We start from the raw sequence: 23,742 nt of genomic DNA on the forward strand, positions 1-23,742 counted from the left end.
CAAAGCGACTTACAATAAGTGTATTCAACATAGGTATTCAAGTGGACTCTAGGCAGAGGCGCTTTCTCTTAGTAAATGTATTCTGTTTTATAGGGAAGTACATGGCCGGCTGCTCCTTGTGAACCGTGTAAAGGACCATCACTGCAGGTTCAGAGAACTTTGCACTTTTTCCAAGTCCAGTGCCAGACGGAGGAGAGAGAGGATTCATGGTGAGAAAATAAAGCTGAAGACTGACACCTCAACCTTGAAGGACAATGTGCACTTACTTCTGACAGTGTCCTGCTGTTTTAGGACCAAGCCTTTTCTTCTTCTTTGCCTCTAATTTAAGTTGTGTGTTGTACACTAAATTGTCCTGCCTTCGGCAGCAGGACAACTCTTTTCTATTGATTCTCCTCTGTTCAGTGTGTTCTGAATGTCAGAACCTTTCTTGGATTAGAGGGGAAAGGAAAACATGTGAATAAAGTTATCTGGAACCGAGTTGAAACTAGGATTTTTAAATTATGTAAATACTGTAGAAATCTCTGGCGCATCTCAAAAGATCAAACGAGTCATGCGTGAGCAAAATATCTTCTACCAAACCTTAGAAAAAAATGTTTGTAAATTTGATGTTTGTTCCAAGTAGAGGTTTTGTGATGTTGATGTTTAATAAAAAGAAATGTGCTCAAACATTTTTGGTTTACACCAATTTATTACACATTGTGACCAAGTACAAAATACAGCTGAACTATGCAGTTTATTACAGACCATCATCTGTCCTTAGGATAGTTAAAGTGTAGTCAAGAACAGGTTTGAAAATGCACAAAAATAAGGGTTCAGTATACTTGTAAGAAGAACCAAATCTAGTTCAATAAAAAATAATCCTCCGCCAAAAATCTAAAACAGCCTTACAAAAACAAAGTACATACAGAAATTACTTTTTGCTCCAAAGCACTTGAAGGCAGATTACTGTGACAGGCACAAGTTACAAAAAGCCTTAAATAACTCAAGCTCAAGGATTCTCATCGCTACCACAAAATCTGGGGGGGGGGGTGGATAAATCAACCAAACCAATTTCATTTCAACACAAAGCTGATGATCAAATCAGAATAATTCAAATAAATAAAAATTTATTTTGTGAAAGTTTAATAGTGTACTCGGCACCGTAAAGCCACAGTAATCATTCAGTTTCACACATTGAACAATTGAATTGGAAACAAATTTATCACACACACACGTCTAATCAATTACACATCAAAGCATATTCTTCTGATACAATGTGACCAACCAAGTACAGTGTGAGGAGAGAGATTAGGCAAAGACTGAAGGCCACTGAGCACACACTTTCTACATCATACAAAGATATATATATATATATTTAAAATGTATCATCAACAAACTCCCCAAATAAAACACTGTATTTTTATATCTATTTTAAACAGAACATAAGACTTTAATCTGAGTAACAGCATGAGGTCAAAATATCTGAAGTCGGGGGAGCGTGTGCCGGCTCAGATGCCAACAAGATCCTCTTTCTGTTAGAGTTTTGGTTTTACGGGTCCATCGCTCTAACGTGTACTGATTGATCTTCCTTAAATTAAATGTACAACCACTCTGTTAATCAGGAAATAAGGCTCCGTAGAGAGACCAGATTCCAGTTTAGACTTTAACATACCGTCTCCATTAAGACGAATCAACTGGATTTATTCCAAACTCTGTGGCGGTTGAGTGAACCACCACGGGTGTGCACATATGAGTCCCTGTATTAGAACTTACTGAATGCATCCTTCCACTGAGGAGCAATCGCAGGATTGAAACCATTAGAGAACTATTTACAGTGGGAGACACAAAACTGCAATAGTGGCTACATTTCTTTGTTTTAATACTTCCCTAATGTCATCTGAGCCGAACAGAATATAAATCTATTGAGGTAAACAAACCAACATCTTACACAGCCACGGTAGCATACTGCCTTCCTGACTACTGCGACACTGAGCCAGGCCTGTGGCTACGCTGGTGGGAACGACTGAGGGAAAGGTCCTTTGGGTCAGTAGGTTGCATGTTGTCTTTTTTTAAATGTATTTTTGTTGTGCGTGTGTGTTTGCTACGAGCTGCAGCAGAGGCAACAGGGAGTATACACACCTACACACTTATCAATGTTAAAGGTGCTTTGAATGTCTGAGGTTTGGAGACGATACATTCATACTGCGGTAGAGGCACAGCTGAGGGACAGAGAGACATCGGTAGTGGTGGTTTCAAAGTTAGCGATCTAAGGCACTCAAATGACACTATGGCACAGCTAGTTAAGATTTAAAAAAAGAGAGAGAAGAAGAAGAATCACAAACACCACCACTCAAAGTTACACATCCAATAAAAAGGTACTGCACGTAGTCATTCACAGTTGCAACAAAAGCAGAAAGAAAATGTAGACCTGTGTTACACCCCTGTGAGTAAAAAAAAAAAAGAAGAATAAGTGAACTTCCATGGAGAAAGATCACTGTCCGTATAATTGCTAGTGAGGGAAGGACTGACATTGCTACTCTCTTCTCTATGTACATTGCACACACTGACTGAAGGAGGACGCCGTGAGCTCAGCCCCAAAAGCCACTTTAGGGTCACCTTTTTAGGGGGAGATGCTGGTCCTCGTAGCCTTGTAGTCCGGCCCTGTTCAGACTTGACTCACATCTCCTGCAGAGGGTGGCTCATTTCAATCCTCTCTCTTTTGACAGCTGGTTCAGTAGGCCCCCTGGACGCATCGGCATCACTGCCAAGGTCACTCATCTCATCAGAGAAGGATGCATCTAGTGGCACAAAAACGGCGAGGGAATGTTAAAATAGTTCATTTCCATGTCAACTAAAAGCCTAAAACCAATCACCGTATAACCGGTGCAGAGAATGTAGGACAACAGGAGTAAAGGGACAAATACAGCTGGGTTTAAAGCTATAGTACAACTCTATTCCCACGATATTAAAAGATCACACAAAGGATTGTATATTAAGCATTTAAATAGCAACTCGTACATAATTTTCTTATTGTCAACAAATCCCATTGAAACACAAAAACATGTAACTAATCTGTTATTGTCCCCAAGTTTGGCTTTGGTGGACCAAGTCATCAGACATTTGGGGGTAATTGTTATATTTGCCGACACAGGAAATACTTGGTGGAAAGATTTATAAAAAATGAATGTACAAGCGACTGAACACTGTTGTATTTTTTTAGAATATCACCAGACTGATCCTTTTAACATCTTTTGAAAAACCCAGATCCAGTTAGTTCGGCCTCTCAGTTAGCACAACCAGACTAATAGTGTAGAATACAGGCTTACCTTTTTCCATTAGCGATGGCATAATAGAGGTCAGGTCACTGAACTGTGATTAAAGAGATGAGAGCGCATTACTCAACAAAACAGAACTCATCATTATCATTAAAATGTTTTTTTGAACTAGCGCAGTTTATACATAAATATCTTCTTTCTTACCTCTCCCATGACAGCAATAGGAGTTTCTCCGGTGGCTTGAGCCACTCTGTGTTCCACCAGGTAAAACATGTATTCATCATACAGCAGGCGAATCAGGTGGAAGGAGCCAAAACTGGCTGCACTACGCAGGGTCAGGTCTCTGATCACCATGGAGCTACAGGAAGGAAGAAACAAACAGATAATGTATAAAATGCTGTTTGTAGTGAGGAAAGTGAAACAAAGCCTCACTAGTTCTCTGCCCCCCCCGTACCTGTAGAAGGACCATTTAAGCAAGAACTGGCGTGCAGCTTTGGGGAAGCTGGGGCTGCCCTGGTGAGGCTTCAGGACCTGAGAGACCACATTGTCGAGCCAGGTAGCCCACTGGTCCAGAGAGCTCTGCTGCTGCAGGGTGACCTTAAAGTCCTGCTCCAGACGCTGCACCACGCTCTCGTCACACTGACATACCCATGATGCCTGCTCCTGTTCGACACAACCAACACACCCAACCACATTAAGCAAGAATACACAAGCAAGAAACGGAAAACAGAGAGTTGACGGGAGTCGACAGTCTGCAACATATGACATTTTTTAAACAGGGAAGCTGTGAGAAGTGTTAACCTGGACGTTGGCAAAGTCCACCCGGTTGAGGTCAGAGAGCATCTGGTTGATCTGGGAGGTGTTCTGGAGGACGGCGCGGGCTGCCTGGGCCAGGTGGTTCAGACTGGTGTAACGCCTCAGCGTCTGGGCAAAGGCACTGACCACCGCCACCTACACCAGAGAGACAGAGAGTCCACGATAAACCCTGAAATTTGATGTCACTATGTTTTATTATTATAACCAAATTATGTCTTAAAGGCAAGATGTTAGAAACTAGTGTGGGTTTCAGAAATTCACCAAAATGAACACGGTGTAAATGTGATGCTGCTTCTTACATCTACATAAACTTTAACACTCTTTAATTAATGCGTAGATCAAATCTGGTGTTCAGCATCACTGTGTGACAGGTTCTGTGCATAGTAATATATACACTAATATATGACACTCATGGATCAGAAATCAGCCACGTGAGATGATTAAAGGTAACTGAGATTGGATATGTGAGGAACTGATCTGCGCACGACACACGTCTTAATATCAAAGTGTTTATAACGGCTGTTGAAAAGGAGATTTTCTTGTTACCTTGGTGCGAATAATCTCTTGAGGAAAGTTGGTCATGGCATTAGTCAGCCAGCCCTCCAGACTCTTGGCAAAGTTACGGATGGCCTGAGTGAGAGTGCCTGAAGACGCAGAACAGGATTACAAACAGACTTCACTGCAATCAGAAGTAAGAGTTGTGCAAACACAGCCAAACTTGTGTGAAATTCAAGCAGATCTGGAAAAATAAAATAAACTCCCTTATTGCCATCAAGGGAGTTTATTTTAAACACCTAATCATTTGTGCTTCAACATTAATTGAATGGCACGGCTGATACCTGTATACTTGACTGTTACCATGACGTTAATAAATACGTGCCCAACAGTATCAGTTTACAACCCTGCTCAAAGAAGGGACTCCTTTATCTGTATGAAAGTACAAAAAGTAATAAGATATTGTTTGGTGTTGGGCCACCTTGTTACTATTATTTGAGCTGTAACTTTAACATGATGTTAATAAAGGTCTTGGCTGATGTGTTAACTGGTCACTGTTGTCTCACACAAACAAACTTTACTACACTGTGTATGCATAACACATGGTATTCAAATAGGCAATACTGGAACACTGAGAATTAGACTTGCAAGGATTTTGGCAACCACTGACAACTAACATGTTTTTATACATTGTACTATTTCATAGTATCTTTTTAAAATCATAATGAATACAAATATCAACAGCACTGACTGGGAACAGGACGTAGCACATCAGGGATGAGGATCTCTACCAGCGCCTGGTAGAGGATGTGGTCACAGCTCCTCATCCATAGTCTGACCGGTTCATATTTACACAGAGACACCAGCTTCTCTCGGGGGATCACACCCTCCATGTCGTCATCACTACACACAGACGGGAGGAAACATATACAATCAGTGTAAATACTCAGCAGACAGTGGGGTAAAAAGGTTGAAGTAGTAGTTCTCTTTTCAACACTGAAGCCTCAGCTCTTCCTGTGTACGTCATCTGACCTGTTGGGGATGGTGGTATTTCCGTCACTAGATGGCGGTGTTGAATACCAAAAGGTCTGCCAGAGTTTCTCAATGTAGTGGAACTGGAGGTTCATTACCACATCCAAAGTAGCCTGCAGGAGAGGGGGCAGGAAGGGTGGGGGGGAGGGGGGGACAAAACATACAGAGCTGAACCATGGCAACCAGACACACAACAAAGTTTCTACAGGCAGGCAAGCAGCCTCTCGCTCACTGCAGGCCCTCCTGGTTAGACAATGAGCCAGCTCAAACACAGCTCCCTGCACATTAATCATCAGGAGGATCCGAGAAGCCATGTTTAGGCTTCATCTGGAGTTTTTGGGGGTTGATTTCACTCAGTTATTTTTGATCTTGGTTTCCTTTAAAGAGCAGATTAGTATCATAGATCTTCGCCTGCATTTACCTCCTTTTAGCAGCGAGGCGCTGACCTGAACTAACCCACTTGATTTCCTTTTTCCTGTTCATATGTATGAGGCTCTTAGAAAGCAGAGTATGCTGCACTCAAGTGAACACTGAGGGAGTGCAAGGGAAGCTGTGGCAGGCTGGGGATCTAAAAGGATAAAACTACAGTTTCAGGGCTTGGTCAGAGAAGAAGCAGCAACCTGGGTCTAAACTCTAAACCTGAACACGCATACATCAAAGTAAAACAATAGAAGTTATTCCGTCCGCCTGACTCCACATGAGGTCAGACTCTGTTGTTTCTAGTTCAGTGTATCTCTACGTTGAGCGTACGATCCTCTCCTGTCTCTATGTGGCAGGACATGCACTTGCCGCTGGATCTTGTTACACAGCAGCGGAGGCTTCAATCACATGATATGTTTTTGCTTCCTCTCCAGCTGTTGCCATGGCAACCTTGTTTACCGTTGCCCCGAGCAACAGGTCAAACACAGAACTCCAAAACTAAAAAAAAGGAGAATTCCCCATCCCCGCTAAACTAGAGCGGTTTTTGCCTCCACAGTTTTTGGGCCACACAGGAAAAAACAACTTGCCCGACAAGAGAAGAAAAAAGTGCGCAGGAGAAATAACACATCTGTGCACACACACACCACATGTGGTCTACAGGGTGATTTATTAAACACCTAATCATTTGAGCTTAACCATTAATTTATTGGCATGGCCGACACCTTAATATTTGACCGTTGTTACCATGACATTAATGAATACATGGCCAACAATGGATACAAGTCCATTTACAGCCCTGCTCAAAAACTCCAACTTTAACTGCATGAAAGTAAAATAAGAAATAAGAATTTTTTTTTTTTTTTTTTTTTTAATGCTTTATTTTTGTTTTAACTTTAAATGATGTCAATAAAAGTCTCGGCTAATGTATTAATAGGTCACTGTTGGCTCACAAAAAAGTGAAATGCATCAACATTACACAAAGAGAGCAATGAGAGCTGTGAAAGTGACAGAAATGCGCTGGCAAACAAAGACAGGAGCCCATGTGCCTGTCCACAGACAAGGCAACACAAAGGCCCAAGGGGAGGCCACCACAAAGACACCAAGATGTCCACCCAGCGCGCTGAAAGGTTAATTGGCATGTCTTGAAAGCTGCAGAGAGATGAAAAGACGGCTGGAACAAAGGGAGTGTGGTGAGGCTGGACAAGGGAAGGGCAGGGATAATATGATAAAGCCAGAGCACCGCTGCTTTAATCACAGCCTCTCCTGTCTAAAAAAAAAAAAAACACCAAAATTTGAATCTTCAATATTATTTCTAGTCTTCTCATTGCCGGTGCGTTTCATCCTCACGGGTTATTCTTCTGCCTACTCACATTCATTGTTCTACCAAGAGACTATGAGCCCTGCAACCTGTGAGATGTCATTATGCAATGCCCTGTTTCTTCATACTGTATCCTCTTACAGTTCTTCATCGATGTTTGTGTTGAAGCTGGACACCTCTTGACTGCTGTAGTTTGCTTCCATTGTGCCTCCTGTTTCAGGATATGTACATGCACTTATTAAACCAATACACTATGATAAGGCACGCATTATTCTAGATTTTTGTATTGTCAAGAAATTCCATAAAAAGTCCAAAACGAACAATGATTACAATACCTTTTTCAGCCACTTAACTATTTTTTAAGATGTCTGTGGCACTCAGCACTCAAGCCCACTTGTCCCTAATCAAAGCAAATCTTTAAAAACATAAAGTATATATAGTTTGATTTTTCTTTAAAGGCTCGGTAGTTATTTGCAACTGCTGGGCACTGTTGCTTTAAGCAAACGGTACTCATGCTGGAGTAATTAGTGTATTTGTTGAGGACTATTTTCAGCAGCGGCTTACGAAACATTTAGTGCTCTAGTGCGGTCAAGACGGGGTCGGGACCAACAGGTGGGTCGCAAGAGATTGTTTGGGTCGCCAAATAAATTTGTAGAATTTCCTCCATAGTCCTTTATTCAACATTTTCATCTGCAGTAACCCTGGAGAAAATGACGCTACTTCTCACTTGATTTATTACCTGAGTAAACATTGTAAACATGAGTTTATAGTCTTGATCACTAGGTTTAAGTCTTCTTCAACACAGCTTGATGTTCGTTTAGGAAATTATGGTCCATTTCGAGTAAAGTAGACCATAAAGCGGAGTATGCTTTAGGGCGGGGCTTACTGTGATTGACAGGTCGCTGCCGCTACCAGAGCTGTATACAGTGTCACTACGTCACTCCTCTGCACACCATATATGGTCACTTCCGTTTACCGGTTCCAAAAATCCAAGACGGCCAAAATGCCGAAGTTGAGGCTTCAAAACCACAGTCCACAAACCAATGGGTGAAGAAACAACGACTACGTCAACTTCTTAAATACAGTCTATGACGTTAACAAAGCTGTAATTTATACCGCTTCAAAAATAATATTCGGTAATGCGGGAAGAGCAGTAAAAATGGTCAGGAACGTTAATTTACACACAAATTTGCTCTGCTTACAATTTATAGATAAGGCATGTTGTTAATTAGGTTGCAATTGTTTGTCATTTTTTAAAAAGTGGGAAACCATTGCTCTAGTGATTGAGCTGGACAGTGTTTGTGGGATTGTCTCAAAATAAACTTCAGTGCTAGTGATCCTGGTAATCAGAGAACACCTTACATCATTTGAGGCAATCACACTTCACACAAAAAGCTTCATACATTTTTTCCACATGTGCAGTAATACTCATGTTAATATAGCATCAGTCACAAACACATTCATAGAGCTGTACCTCACAGTGGTCTCTGTAGAGTGTCTGCAGTTTCTTGATATCATTCATGTTGATGCGCTCAGGCAGAGGCTGGGTGCCCAAGTCAGGAGAGGGAAATGGAGGCAAAGAGTGGGACGTATCTGCATGAGACAAAGATGTGGACAGGTGTCACTCATTTCAGTCTCTCTCTCACACACACACACACACACACACACACACACACACACACACACACACACACACACACACACACACACACACACACACCTCTCACTTTTATACTCCTCAGTCTAAACCTGTTATTCTCTCTTCAGTCTCCTTATGTCCCCTTTGTTTTGGTCCCTGTCTTGTTTTGTATAATTCCTTGGCGTGTGTATGTGTTTATGCTCTTGCCTGCCCTTGTTTTGTACTCGCTTTTCTACACAATGTAAAAAAGGGGTCCTATGGACAGATACTCCAATCTTGACTGTGAAGCTTTCCAGCCCCTTCAGGGTGATCTTTGGTCTCTTTGTTGTCTCTCTGACTAATGCCCTTCATTTCCTGTTCCGTGAGTATTGGTCCTCTTTTGGCAGGTTTGTGGTTTGTGTGCTTTATTCTTTACATTTTGTAATAATAGATTTAATGGAGCTCCGTTAGATTGCACACGGGTGGACTTCATTTCACTAATAATGTGACTTCTGAAGGTAATTGGTAGCACCAGATCTTATTCAGAGTCTTCGTTATTTTCTAGGTTTTTTAAAACAAGTTTTTATTCAATTTACCAATTTGGACATTTTTTGTGTACGTCCATTACATACATTCGAAATAAAAACGTATTTAAATTCCAGGTTTTAATGCTACAAAATAGGAAAAAGGCCATGGGGGTGAATACTCTAACGGTCTAAACAAACAAGATGTTTGACGGTTAATGATCATTAGTATTTTTGTTGACACTGCAGGTGATACTCCTGTCCTTACCTATGTACTGCTGGTGGTGTTGGCTCTGAGCAGCCACAGACTGCTCTGGAGTGCTGTTACAGTTCTGAGAGCTCCCGCACAGGCTGTCAGACATGCCGTCCACCTTCTGTAGAGGTTTGAATCTATACACACAGCAGAAGTCACAAAATGTACGTTAGCTGGGTTTTGAAGGACGAGGAAAACAGGAATAATGAAAAATGTGCCATTGAGGGCTGGGACTATGCAGGTTTTCATTCCAATGTAAGCACATCCTCAACAAAAGCTACTTAGTGAATAACCAGGGTTGTGATTAAAAGGAAAATAACATTTGCGAACAGTTTGCAATATTGTTCTGGTTTACTGATACGCTTCTTCCCATTGTTGCAAAATGTTTTGCCTTTGAGATGCTTCTGCCTCAGTTCGGTGGGTATTTCTAAAAGGTGAAAACCAATACATACATAGTGTAAAGGCAATGCAGTAGTGACCTTGAGACACACACTACAAAGAATACTGAAGAGTAACTTAGAACCAGGTGGAAAAGCAGTCTTTCACTCCCCTCTCTAATTTAAAGTTTCACCTCTGAGACAAGGTGTAGTTGGAAGTGTACTTGTACATGTAGACACACCCAAAAATAATGTCTTGGTGTACTGATTGACCCTGGAGTAAACTTCTACCTTACTGCAGCAAGGTGAGAAGGTAAACCACTGAGGTTAGGGTTAATGATTTTCAGGAGTGTTCAGTTGCTCTTTCAACATACATTCAAACCTTCGCTACCAGAGTTCTATGAACAGAAATTCACTTCTTTGTCACAATAGATGCAACTGGTATCAACACCTTTCAACGAGTATGTTTTGGCAGCACTGACAGCAGTCCTGTTCTAGAGTGAGAGGTAAGAAGATGGGTGAGGAAAAACAAATAGAACCACAAAAGAAAATGAAAGTATTGGCTATGACAATGAATGTCATCAAAAGTGAAATTGTATCAACACATGATATGTACTCAAATAGGCACTTAAAAAAGAATTGCCACAGAACAAAATAACCACAAAATGGCAAAGGATGAATGGAAACTGGCTGAAAGTTGTGACGAATGTGACGAAGCAAGACAAGGAAAAGTTTAAACCGGCAGACAGGAAGAAATGCTGACCTCTGTTTCTGGTGGACAGGCTGTTGCCTCATGGCCATGTACTGAGTGTCTTCCTGCAGCCTGTTCAGCGGCGAGTCTGGCTTCACCCGGATGCCATAGTAATGATACTTAGAGTTGCCTCTGGTAGATTCAGGAGAGAAAAGCCAGAAACCAGTGAAGAGGAGAAGACTTGCCATCAGTGTAATCACTATCCTCTTCCATCAGCAAGTCTCCAATGCCTATAAGCATCATCATACCTGTCATATCTATAATGATTACATGATTACTGTTATCAGCATCTTCAGCATCGGCAACAACCTCTTCCTGTTTGTACCTGGTACCGAGGCGACGGGTCCGCAGGCCCATGAAGACTGAGCGGATGAGCTTGCCGAAGGAGGCTGCGTTGACCGGGTCCAGTTTCTGTTCCTGACAGTGCCGTAGGTAATGGTTGTACAGGGAGCACCGGGGCAGGCTCACGCCCTCCGCTGTCTCATAGTTGTCCAGCAGCCACTGCAGCTAAAAACACACACAGAAGAAGACACAGTTGCACAATCGGTGAGACCCAGCAAACATACTAATCTCTGTGACACCTAGCAAGAGATGAAGAGGAGCAGTGCATCTTATTGGCACATCAAAAGACAGATAACACACATACACACATCACATAACCTCCTGTTTTAGGAGGTTAAATACCAAAGAGACCACTGCACTCCTGCTGTGGCTACGCTTGTATTCTTGACTGAACCAGTGGAGACTACAGCGTAAAGAAATGCTGATTGAGTGAACACTCAAACATCTGAAGTGCTTTTCATTCTATTCTCCAAAACAAGTTAATATTGAGGCAGACACAGTTTTAGCTCTGTCTGTAACGGCACAATCAAATATTTGCATAAAAAGCTCAAATTATACATTTTCAAATCAGATGTAAAGCAGATACTTCAGACACTATTCATACAAATGAGATTGTGAGATCCCAGCTGAGGTTAAGAGCTGGTAGGGAACAACTCTAAACTTCTACATTTCCCATGTGAGTAAAAGAGTAAAAGATGGAAATACTATATGAATCTTCTTAGATTTCATTATAATCGAGTCACAGGGAAGAGTCATTGCAATAATCTTTAATGACACAGAGTGTAAATCATGCCTTGGTGAAAAACCAATCAATTTAAATCCATGCAGGGTATTAAGAAATAAACACAAGATGCATTATTAAGAACAAAGTGATAGCATATGCAAGTTCAAACCAAGGATAACAACTATTTGGAACAATTGTGCATGTCAGTGGGACAGTGCAAAGTAAAGTTAGCAGCAGGCAGCGTGTTCAACGTTGCAGGTCGAACACGCTGCCTTCAGGTTCAGCTTTTGTTTGGTTTTTATTTTCCCTCATGTCGTTCTTGAAGAAAGTTCCTGGTTGACTTACATGGCTGTTGAGCAGGCTGCTTTTGTGACTTGCAATTCCTTCAGACTTTTGGAGGTTTTCAATCGCCATTTCAAGCTAAAGAAAGAAGAAGCATGCAAAAATAAAAAAATAAAATAAAAACAGAAGAGGGAAGAAGCAGGGGAGTGAGAGATAGAAAAAGAGAAGGGAACAGAAATAAGCAGGAAAAACACACACACACAGAAAAAATTAAAACAGATAAAGGAAATAAGACTGTTAGCAAGCAGCCAGATCTTTGCATTTCCATTAAAATCAGTCGGTGTTGTAGCCAAACCTATTATCGGCTGACAAAAGCATGCAAATCAAGGGACTCATTGGGTTAAGCTGCTCAGTGACGGTTTGCGGTCAGGCACTCTAATGTATGCAAATAGGAACCACAAACAGGGGCACAGGTCACGTCAAGTTTGAGGACAACAGGTCAACCATGTCTAACCTAACCCCACCCCCAAAAATGTATCTCTGAATTCATATTTAGATAAACAAAGAATCAGATAGAGTGAGTTGTATCTACAACATCAGCAGGAGTGCCATGGTACAATACACAGTACACTGCCATATTATTCTGTCATTGGGCAAAAAAAAAAAAAAGAATGGAGTCCAATTGGTGGGCAAAGTGAATGACAAAACCAGGGACATTCTGTTGAGCCGCAGAAGAAAATCAAGTCAAAAAAGAAAAGATATGTGGTACTGCAGCCAAACTGGAGACATAGAAGAAAAGGAAAAGAAGCAGGCAGCGTTCCAAACCTTAAGAAGGCTCCAGAGGGCTCATAGCCAAATGGTAATGAGCCCCAGGGGTTGCTTTGTTTCGCAGGGCGCTCAAGTGCCTGTGAAAACCTCTGAAACAAGGCATTGCTGAATTATTTAAGCCAGTGTCCCGATTCTACAGGCCCACTGCTCTGCTCTCTATGCGGTACTGCAGAGCCATGAGGCCCCAACTCAGGTTGCCGTAAACCCTGTCGGTCTCTCTCTCTCTGTCTTTCAGCCTGCACACAGGCTCAGGTAGCAGTGATGACAGTTATACGCCATATGGTAGTTGGGATGTCTGCTCAGTGAGGTTGTACTAAGAGTTAAAAGTAACAACTTATTTACATACTATAGAAAATAAAAATTAGAATTTGTCCACATAGCAGCTACGAAAGACAAATAATCCCAGGAGTATATTTGGTGAGTCACTCAGTCTTTGTTGGTTGTGAACCACTGATTTCGAGTTTGTTTGTTGTTTTTACGAGCATATAAGACCCTCTCTATTGGAGTATCACAAACATTGGTCTGGGTGTTGCTCACCATAGCTGAGGAGGAGCGTGATGAGTGCGATATGTGGTTGCGGCTTCCCTCCATACTTCCTCCATGAATCAGGTAGGCGCTTCCGCTGGAGATGATGTGGCTGCTGCCCACGTCCATAGCGATGCCCACCATGCCGTGAGGGGGCACCCCACCACCGGCAGAGGAGACCACCGTGGTGACATGAGCTCCACCGGCCTGCGAGTCAAAGTACGTGCCCCCACTGCTCTGCCCATACAACTGAGCCTCGGGGTTGTAGGAGTAGGCTGTTCGGCTGGGGAGAGATCATTGTAATTAGGAACTGGGATGCATTTCTGTAATGGTGCTAAACAAAGCACATTTAAGGACAAATGAGGAATTGTAGGAGGCCAATGAAGAGCATTTACAATCTTTATACAGTACATCATCTTGCTTTCAAAGACAATAATAAAATATAAAACTGGTATCGTTGGCCATGTTGGAATCAAAATACATAAACTGTGAAAGAAATCACTTTGGCTTTAATTAGCTTGTTTTGATTAGAGCTTCTTTAAAAGCAGTTGGCTATAAAAATGATGAGAAAGGTGTTGTGGAAAGCCGCACTTGTCCTTATGCTTTCTATCCAGCACATATTCATTCATAATTCAAGATACATTTTTAATTTGTAGTGGAGCCAAATATTATGCACAGTGCCGTGTCTGTTTAATTTGAAAAGCAAAAATCTTTTACAGCACGTTAGTGTCTTAAATTAACACAGTGGCAACCAAATTAAACTATGGTACCTTCTTTTTTAAAAGTTATTACTATAATCTATTTCAATGTAAACATTTACATCACTGGGTTAAATTCAACTTCATGTCTACTTTAACTACACAATGAAAAAAATGTATCCTTTGATGTAATTGTGAAGTAATGCAACATTGCTTACATGGTTCCATTGGTATACACAGTCTCTCCACTTTCTCCTACGTATTGGACCTGGGATGGGTAGACATGTTGCACCTGCTGCACCTACAAAGAGACAACAGGAGATCAAAGCGGGCAAAGGAAAATCTTTATTTATGTTTCCCTATTTGTACACATGTAAGTCAAACTGGAACTAGAATTGTAAGAGTAACTGACTCTTTTTAATCTATTACAGCGTGCACATGAGGTGCAATGAAAAGGTCTGTACACCCCTTGTTTTTTGCATGTTTACTTGTCCAAAACAACAACAAGACACTGCCTTCTAAATTGTGACCTACCAAGGTTCTTTATGAGGAGGTTCGATAATACTTGAAGTGTAAAATAAGTACTTTATTTCAAAAGGGGACCTGGACTTAAAGTGATTTAGTGAATGTTTGATGGAAACAAAATAAGTTGTACAAAATAGAGTTGATTACAATGTGCACTTTCCCTGTTATTTAAAAACAAAGTTGGTAAATTGAATTGATTTTAACGTGAACTGATAAAGACATACATGTGGTTTAATAAAGATTAGCTTGATTTGACAAACATCACAACTTATAACGAATGATAAGAGCAGTCTATCTGCTATTGGCTAATGTTGTAACATGTGGCATCACACGGAAATATAAGACATGTACCTAAGACAAGCTAATAGTAGACAATCAGGTCAACTCCTGGTTTTCACCATTAGAGTAGACGCTACACATCACAAAGAATTCAGGAAGGGATTTGGTTCAAGTCCCCAGGAATCACCAGACTTTGCCGTATTATACACTGAGACCCAAAGAAGACGTTTTGCCATATGCATCATCACAACAAACAGCTGTAAAGCTCAGCAAATATCACACACATTTAAAAAATTGTATTTCAACCACCAACCATTGGGGCTAATGTTGATTTAAAACCTACCAAGAGTTTTATTAAGATGTTATTTTCATGTTATTCATGTACGCAGGCAGTGGGCCAGGCTCAGCCAGAGAAAGACACTTTAGCACACGACGGGCACAGCAAGCAGGAGAAGCAGTTTGGCACAAGCTCGGGATGAGCAGTGAATGTGCTGCCACGTTTAGGATCTTCATTCAACAAACACGGTTTGGTTACTGTTTAACTTGTTTACAAAAGGTCAAACCTACAACGCCCCCGTCTGTTATTATTTAACTGAATGAAAAACTCATCAATCACATATTAGTAAGTGACACAATTAAGCCTGGGTGAAGCTAGCTATATGCTTACTTGCTTATTGAGTATTTGTGTTACTTTCTTGTGGAAGAAAACACAGTACAGGTCTCCAACTCAGTCACAAAATAGGTTGATTTAAAATAGTTGTAAAACGTCAAGGGGTGTACAAGTATTTTCACAGCACTGTATAAGTATGTACAGCACTGTGTACCTGCTGAGAGACCTGTTGAACCCTGGGTACTGACAGTTGCTGTACTTGTCCTCCCTTCTGAGCTGAGCCTGTAGCTTGAACCAGCACCCTCTGTGTGGATACAAGACATAACTCAATTACATAGGTATGCACGTACAATCACACACGCACACACATAATTGTAAACATATGACAGTCAACGAAAGATGGGCAAACCCCCCCCCCCTGAGATTTTAAGCTAGTGCTAATAGATTTATGCTCGTATGACAAACATAAATGACCACCTCTCTCTGCCAGTCACACATCCTGAATGTCAGTACAGGACAGTGGTGTGTTAGTACAGCACTGCATTGTCATAGTGTACTCCTCTGTTGTCGTTACCATGTATCCAAAATAATGTATATATTTAATCATATATTTTAGACTTAACATTTGGAAATAAATAGGATGGAGCAGTAAAAGCTAGAGTTGGTGCTAGCTGCTAGCTTGACAGCTGTGAGGACTAACAATAGCCATATTTGTTGTTTACCTTCATAACAATCATTTTAGGGGAGTGGCTTTGGAGGGACTTGTTACTGACTTGGCGACTTTCTCGTTACTTTTACTAGTTTTTTAAGTTTACTAACTCTATTTTTAAGGCATTACAGACTTCCCCTGTGTGTCCTGTCATTCCAGTAGCAGCAGAGTAGAGGTAGTACCTACCTGTTGGGAGGCTGGCACCGGCTGTACCACAGGGGCCTGAGCTGATGATGAGGTCCGCAGCGCTGCCACGCTGGTCGTGGTGTCTGACCCTCCTTCTGAGCTCTGCATGCTGGGTAGCAGGGGACTCTTGAAGAAGTGGAAAAGAGAAAAGACATGAAAAGGGAGGATTTAATACAAGACAGAAGAAATAGTCTTACAGGTACACTGGAGCATTTCAAGTCCCCCCCCCCACCCTTTCTCTCTTGGAGCCACCAGGGCATTCATTGTGCCCCAGGGGACTTCTGGCTTTACCAAGTCAAGCTGAATCAGTGCCCACCTTTGGCCTTAATCACTGGCAAAATAAGCAGCCCAACAGTTTTACCCAGACACTGCTAGTCCTGCTGACAGACCGAGGTGGAAGAGTTACAGGACAGGAGTTCAAGTTATCAGTGGGACTGAACTGCTTCCTCAGGACCAAACGCACTGTTGCCACTCGCCTTTCCACTGGGTGACAATGTGCACAGCATAGCAAAGGGGAACTAAAAATGGAGTGACACAAAGGCTCTCTAAAAAAAAAAAAGTACAGAGAGGGAAAGAGCGGGAGTAAGGCCGGGACAAGAGAAGAATGGAACTGTGAGGGGGAGTGAGTAGATAAAAAAAACAACTTGAAAAAAAGAAGAAACTCAGGGGGAAAGATGAAAATGTCAGTGGGGCTCCAGCCCCTGACAGGGTTGTGATGATATCCAGCGATTGTTTCGTATGAGAGCTGTTCTCTGAGGACTCCAATAATCCAGCTGATATGAGGAAATTCCTCAATGCTTTGTAAACGTTTGTCGGTTGCTATGGTGAGGAATCCATGACGACCACCCCCAACTCAACACTCCTCCTCCCTCCTCCTCCCCTCCCCATTCACTCCTCTATCCCCCCCTTATAAAGCTCTTGCACAGGAACTTTCGAGTGCAACTGCAAAGAGAAGAGGGGGAGGAGGACAAGAATAAGAGAGAGGGAGGGAGATACGGCACAGTTGGGGGGGTTGATTTGATGAGCAGAAATCCGGGAGCAACAGGAAACGTCAGTAAACGAGAGAATGGTGTTCACCTGGAGCCACAAGCTGCTCTAGACATGCTAGTCACAACACAAGACATGCAAGATATTGTTATTTGAATTCACTGGAAGAGATCTGACGAGCACGACTTACGCTGCAGTAATCTGGAGGCTGAGCTATCAGACACAAGCAACAGGTGCACACTTCTCTTTTGGCTTTCTTGAGACTCAACCTAAAGTTTCTGATGGAGCAGCACCATTAAAGCCTCTGCTTACAAAATAATTAAAATGCTCTAAATGTATCAATTAATAGCACTGCTGCCTTACATCATCTAACAAAGACAAACAAATCTAACAGATAAGAGAATAACTACAAGGGCTAAATTAATCCGAATCAAGTAACCCAACCGGTGACGGATAGGAAGAGGAAATACATTTAACCAAAAAGTTGTTTTCACACAAAAATAGGAATCACATACTCTTTGGTGGAACATTTTCAGAGGTAGAAACGATGCTGATACAGGATAACACAGTTCATTTATACAACTTCCTAATTGTTGGCACTAAATACGATACGATGATGAAAATATCAGAGACGCTGCAACAAAATCTTTCCCACAGGCAAAAGGAGATTGCAAAGGCATATGTTTTACTAAAAAATGGTTTCCTGACGGATCTTCCCACTCGAAAATAGTGATCCGATACCCAGAATCGAGCAGGATGACTTTTGACACAGCTCAAGATATTGTTCCGGCATTTCACTTTTTGTTTCAAATGTTTCAAATGTTAATTAAAGCATCAGTCTGCCAATTACAGCTCTCTATGTTAGGTGACCAAAATACAAAAGAAAAAGAAACTGGCTGTGAATGGAACATTATACTTACACCTGCATTACCTGAAAGAACCAAAGGAATTAAACAGATGGACCTTGACGAGATTAACCTTGATAAATACACTACTTGATTTTTTATAACCAAGAGCACACACATTTGCTTAACAAATGTCCCTGCTATAGCCGCATAACTAACAGTTTTCAAACCCAACTCACAACAGTACCCATCAGTAGGAACTTGGAGGGATAATTAGGGTTTGGAGGGCACTAATGTATGCTATATCCAAATCAGAGAGTATACCTTTAAGACAGAAACGCAACAGATTTGGGTGTGCCACCACTTGTATTTTCCATGTGAGGAGATTTTGCCAGAGGCAAAGACACTGCTCTGCATTCATGACTAACAGACTGAGTGGAGGAGGCCTATGTTGAAACTCCTGATACGTGTCAATCTTCAGACATGTGGTCCCAGCACCATCTGCAGTGCACCTAAGCAGCCCTCTCTCTTCAATGTATTTGTTAGCACAGGGCACAATTAGCATTGAGATGTCAAAGCTCTCAAAAGCCATTAACATTTTTCTTCACACCTCTTTTTTATTGTATGTCATTAAAGTACCAAAAGACTATTGTTAGAATGATGCAAGCACCAGTAGTAAACATTTCAAAAGTCACTACAATGCTAACACATCTTTATAAAGAAAGGGAATTTGTCTATGGAGTGTCACTTGAGTTATAAATACACTTAATCCCATCATTTATCTTCAGAGTTTTAATTTTCACCAGAGGAAGTGAGACAAGCCTGAGGGATTCTCTATGCCATTAAGGAGTGGGTGGCATGGGAAGATGGTGGTGGTGGTGGTGGTGGTGGTGGTGGTGGGGGGGGGGGGGGCATTAGGGTTAGTATTAATATGTATGGTGAAGTGTGCCAAATCATTGACTAAAGGGGGGCAGACAAGAGTGCAGGCAGAGAGGAGTCTTTTTTTGCTTCGTGCTCAAGGAAGGTCAAAAGCCACACAAATACCCCACCAGCAGCTCTGAAAGGCACAAAGGTAGAACACAGCAGGAGACAGGGCCGCAAAATAGCTCCTCCGGATGGGTTTCAACCCAGAGACAACTTCACGCGCACACACACGCACGCACGCACACACACACACACACACACACACACACACACACACACACACACACACACACACACACACACACACACACACACACACACACGTCTGGTCTGTGAGCCTGGTTTCATTCAAGGAAATCCCAGATGAGCACTTAACAGCATTACAACAACAGCCCCTCCTTTCAACGGTTACCTGAGTTTTAAAAGCTCAACGGAAACAAGAAAACACATTTTGAAGAAGCCCATAGCCTCAGAAACCCTCCTTAATGCTCGGAGGCTACAGTGGTAACAGACCGCATTCAAACATGTGTCACTGACAGATCGAACTTAAACAGGGCTCAATCACAGGAAAACACATACAGATGTTCAATTAGAAGCCGGAGCCCACAGTCTTGGCTCATGTTTGCACTGGCCCACATTGTTTGCAGAGCAACAACGGTTGCTAGTGGCAACACCGTCCACTCCCGTTTCCAGGAGCCTGTTGCTATGCAACCAACAGAATACTTCCCAAACCAAACAATGCCATCCCCCCACCTGATCCCTCTATCTCACGCTAAGTAGAAACTTACAACAATAAATACTATGTAAGCTATTCATTTCAGACACCAGGGGACATGGAGGTGGACTTGTTCCCGTGTGTATGTTATAGTTATAGTATTAAAGTTATATACAAACATTCAGACTTTATGCTGGTTTACACTTGATTGAAGAGGACAGGATGAAGTGCTCTGTGTTTGTCTCTACTTGGTGCTCAAAAGGAGGAGGAATGTTTAAGTCATCAGGGAGACAACAGTCTATTCTTTATCATGCCACCCAAAAACAACACTATAAGAAGCAGTTGAGTCTTTCCAAAGTTCCTTCAGAGGAGATAGTAAAACCACTTGAGCCGAGCAACTAAATAAAGCAGAGATTTCTTTCAGCACTGTGCATATGAATCCCTTTGTCACACCTTTAATAAATGTATGAGGACCCAGCAACAGGTCTTTGATGAAGCTTCAGCATGAGTTCCCCGATTTGAGAATTATATATTTTTCTAAACGCAAACAAAATTGTGATTTTGATTTTTTTTTTTCTTCTTTGGTTTAATTTTTAAAAAACTATAAGATCACAGAGGCACACGCGCCCACACAAAGAGAGAATTAAGATATGATCAGAGATTTACACAACAGAGGCTGGTCTTCAAGCCTGTCGCATTAATTCATGGCTAATCCAATCAAAGCAGCTCTTGGGGTCTGTAGATGGCAGAGAGAGAGAGAGAGAGACAGAGAGAGAGAGGCACAGACCTCTGTCTCTGATCCACCCCCCCGCACTGACCATCTCAACCTGTCACCATGTGCGCTGCAGGCCCAACAGCAACAGAAAGAAAGATCAAACCGTTACCATGGAAATTGTGTGTTCGCCAATGCTCTACACTAGCCACTTCCTCCCCCAACACCCCCCCCCCGCTTCTAACCCTTTACAGATTCCTACTGCCCGCCCCCCTGGCCCTCATCCTGAACATTTAACATCTCCAGATACAGAATGAGGATTTGAAACGGAACATTTTGACAAAATAAAATGGAAAACATATTAAAAAAAGACGACCAGGGGAGATGGTCACAGCTGGAGGGAACCCAAACTACCATTGTTACGTGTGGGCGTCTGAGTCCTTCACGGGTCGTCATCAAATGTGATCCAAGGCTGCTACTGAAGACACGAAGGAGGAAACTTGACTCAAGTCACCTGCTGCTTCAGGAGACTGAGGAGTTACTGGGAAATGCTGACAGTTACAGTATATATATATAATATCTGTTTTATTCCCCATTTTCCACAGCATTATTAATACTTGGCATACCCCAAAACATATTCCTGATCATGATCCTGGAATGACTTGATGACAAAATATATCACAAGACATTTGAGTTTGCATGTGCTTGGTATTATCAATTTAGACGACGTAGTTGTGTGTCACAATATCTCGATATATGATTTCATCCTGATATGATTCCACTGAAAGACCAGAAGTTATTGCATTGAACTACAGACCATGGTCACAGCTAGATCCAAAGCACATAGTATGGGCCCCTTTAAAACGTTACATGCGAACATACTCACAAGACAAACAGAAAGAGCTCAGAGAGCACAAACCCTTCAGGACTGCACAATCCGAATAACAGAATATATCAAGGGATTCAAAACATGCAGATTTATTTTAAGCAAAAACAGTACTTCACAAGAAAATAGTAATATATTTCAAAGTGAATGACGATTTTGAAATGTCTTATTTTTTTTAATGGTGCATTGTATACACGAGGATCTTGGATATAGATCTGTATCAAAACCCTAATCACGTATTCCACGGGCAATGGCCGATCTTTTCACTTGATTTTATGAAATCTGTTAACAAGTTCATGAGATTTTCCTGCTAAATATCAGACGAGTAAAAAGAACTTCAAACATAACGTGCTCATTGGAGGTAATGTTGCGGCCCCTTTTGATTCAAAAGCAATCCCCACTTGGTTGAGTAAGGTAACGCTTCAGTATCCTGTTGTGGAGTATAACGATACTCACACTAAAGCTCTCTAAATCTGCTTCCACTTGCTCTTTTACTGTGTGCTTCTATTTCCCAGAGAACCACATTGTGCAGAGATGACCTAAGAGGCTGGCAGCGGCTGCCTCCATCATGACCCATGAACCTGAGATAAAGCATTTTGTTACACTGGAGGAGTCGGCCTTTTTGGGCAAGCGTTCACTCCACACAGACATGATTTTGAAAATCATCATACTGTACGTACAGTATGCTTTCACAGGCACTACTTGACACAAACATTGAGTCACCAGTTAATGCTGGAAATTTGAGAGGGAGCCAAGTGTTTTCCTGCAGTGAATACCGCATCAGGCCGAATACTTGCCATCAGATTTAAGTATTTAATAACACACATAACATAGTAATACATACGAATACAGACATGATCTTAAGATATTAACATGGGTTTACTCTGCATTTGTCATGACATACCAGAATAGTGGTCACAATTAGCTGGGTCGCTGCCATCTACTCAAGTCTGCAACTGTGTTTTTTTTGTAAATTATACTGCTAATAATTACAGTTGCGACATTTAAATTTAATTGAATGAGTTTAATACAGTGGTGCTGTCTCAACACTGGTGAGTCAACATGGTGCAATGTCAAAACAGCAACTTTTAATCAAAACTCATACTACATCATTTAAATTAAACTAAAATGCAACTTAAATCCATCAACCTTTAATACAGAAACTGAACAAGGTCTGGATTTTGAATCATCTTTTCTGCAGCCAGATTCAGTGGCATGCTTCAGATATGAAAGACTGTGAGTTACATAATATCAGCAGCATTCACATCATAATTCAGCAAATCCTATTCAGTGTCATTTCCAGACCATTAACCATTAAATGACTTAAGGATCTAACAAGTGTTCCTGGATAGCAATTTGCATCTAAATGGCAATCAGAGAACACACAGGATGACATCCTGTCTCTTGGGTCTATATACTGTATATGATGCTCTTTAAGTTCAGATGTTATTTCATTTTGGGGTTTGGGCTGAAATGTTTTATAAAATTTCAACATTTCCAAGATGAGAATCCAGGTTGGTTTGACTATTTTTGTCAGTGGCAACACTCTTCAGTCAGACAACACAAATGCTTTTAATTCTAACATGAAAACAATTAGCATACAATGTAGCTTTTAAATTGAACATTGCAACATTAAGATTTGTTCTTCTTTGATGCTAGTGAGTGGGGGGAAAGGGATCAGAGGGCAGCACTATATAAGGACATCCACTATTTAGCTAAAATCTGTTTTTTTCCACCTGTGACAACAGCGTCCTCTGCACCAAATCTCGTAACTAAAGACGAGCTTCTTAAAAAGGTACGTTGCAGCTTATTTCATCCAAAAATACTGCTTGGGTCTACTCCTTTGCAAACCTGGTCAAATATCACTCCACTTAAGGCCGAGTCTTGGTTCTGGTAATTACCTTGTGGCAGGTTTACACTGACAGAAGTTCTTTTTTTAAGCCAAATAAACATCTCTTAACAAGCTAGCATAAAACTCGACAAAGGAAAGGAATAGTGAGGAGAGGATGGGGGGCTGCTACTATCCCTGTCTGGAAGAGTGTGAGTGTGTGTGTGTGTGAGTGTGTGTGTGTGTGTGTGTGTGTGTGTGTGTGTGTGTGTGGGGGGA

The 23,742-nt window shown here is 41.6% G+C and overlaps 2 protein-coding genes across 5 annotated transcripts in view; one reads left to right on the forward strand and one right to left on the reverse strand.

Moving 5' to 3' along the window:
* The window catches only part of fcho1 (FCH and mu domain containing endocytic adaptor 1), a 50,944-nt gene extending 49,922 nt beyond the window's left edge, over nt 1–1,022 (forward strand). For both annotated transcript variants that reach the window (XM_031859803.1, XM_031859804.1), the window contains exon 27: nt 94–1,022. In XM_031859803.1, the coding sequence (XP_031715663.1) occupies nt 94–122 (29 nt within the window). In that variant the 3' untranslated portion in view covers nt 123–1,022. The remainder of the gene's footprint in view (nt 1–93) is intronic.
* The window catches only part of rfx2 (regulatory factor X, 2 (influences HLA class II expression)), a 27,520-nt gene continuing 3,810 nt past the window's right edge, over nt 33–23,742 (reverse strand). The window contains exons 2-18 of one of the 3 annotated variants that reach the window (XM_031859805.1): nt 16,567–16,692; nt 15,886–15,975; nt 14,476–14,558; nt 13,572–13,842; nt 12,270–12,344; nt 11,184–11,365; nt 10,871–10,990; nt 9,746–9,867; nt 8,810–8,928; nt 5,598–5,710; nt 5,317–5,468; nt 4,617–4,714; nt 4,056–4,205; nt 3,709–3,917; nt 3,459–3,612; nt 3,306–3,348; nt 34–2,777 (exon numbers count right to left, since the gene is read on the reverse strand). In XM_031859805.1, the coding sequence (XP_031715665.1) occupies nt 2,656–2,777; nt 3,306–3,348; nt 3,459–3,612; nt 3,709–3,917; nt 4,056–4,205; nt 4,617–4,714; nt 5,317–5,468; nt 5,598–5,710; nt 8,810–8,928; nt 9,746–9,867; nt 10,871–10,990; nt 11,184–11,365; nt 12,270–12,344; nt 13,572–13,842; nt 14,476–14,558; nt 15,886–15,975; nt 16,567–16,674 (2,211 nt within the window). In that variant the 5' untranslated portion in view covers nt 16,675–16,692 and the 3' untranslated portion in view covers nt 34–2,655. Of the gene's footprint in view, nt 2,778–3,305; nt 3,349–3,458; nt 3,613–3,708; nt 3,918–4,055; nt 4,206–4,616; nt 4,715–5,316; nt 5,469–5,597; nt 5,711–8,809; nt 8,929–9,745; nt 9,868–10,870; nt 10,991–11,183; nt 11,366–12,269; nt 12,345–13,571; nt 13,843–14,475; nt 14,559–15,885; nt 15,976–16,566; nt 16,693–23,742 lie in introns of all 3 variants that reach the window. The other 2 variants (XM_031859806.1, XM_031859807.1) reach the window with 2 other exon arrangements.

The sequence above is a fragment of the Anarrhichthys ocellatus genome, unplaced genomic scaffold (assembly GCF_004355925.1).
Source record: "Anarrhichthys ocellatus isolate YVR2014 unplaced genomic scaffold, GSC_Weel_1.0 scaffold22, whole genome shotgun sequence".
In the NCBI taxonomy this organism is placed as follows: Eukaryota; Metazoa; Chordata; class Actinopteri; order Perciformes; family Anarhichadidae; genus Anarrhichthys; species Anarrhichthys ocellatus.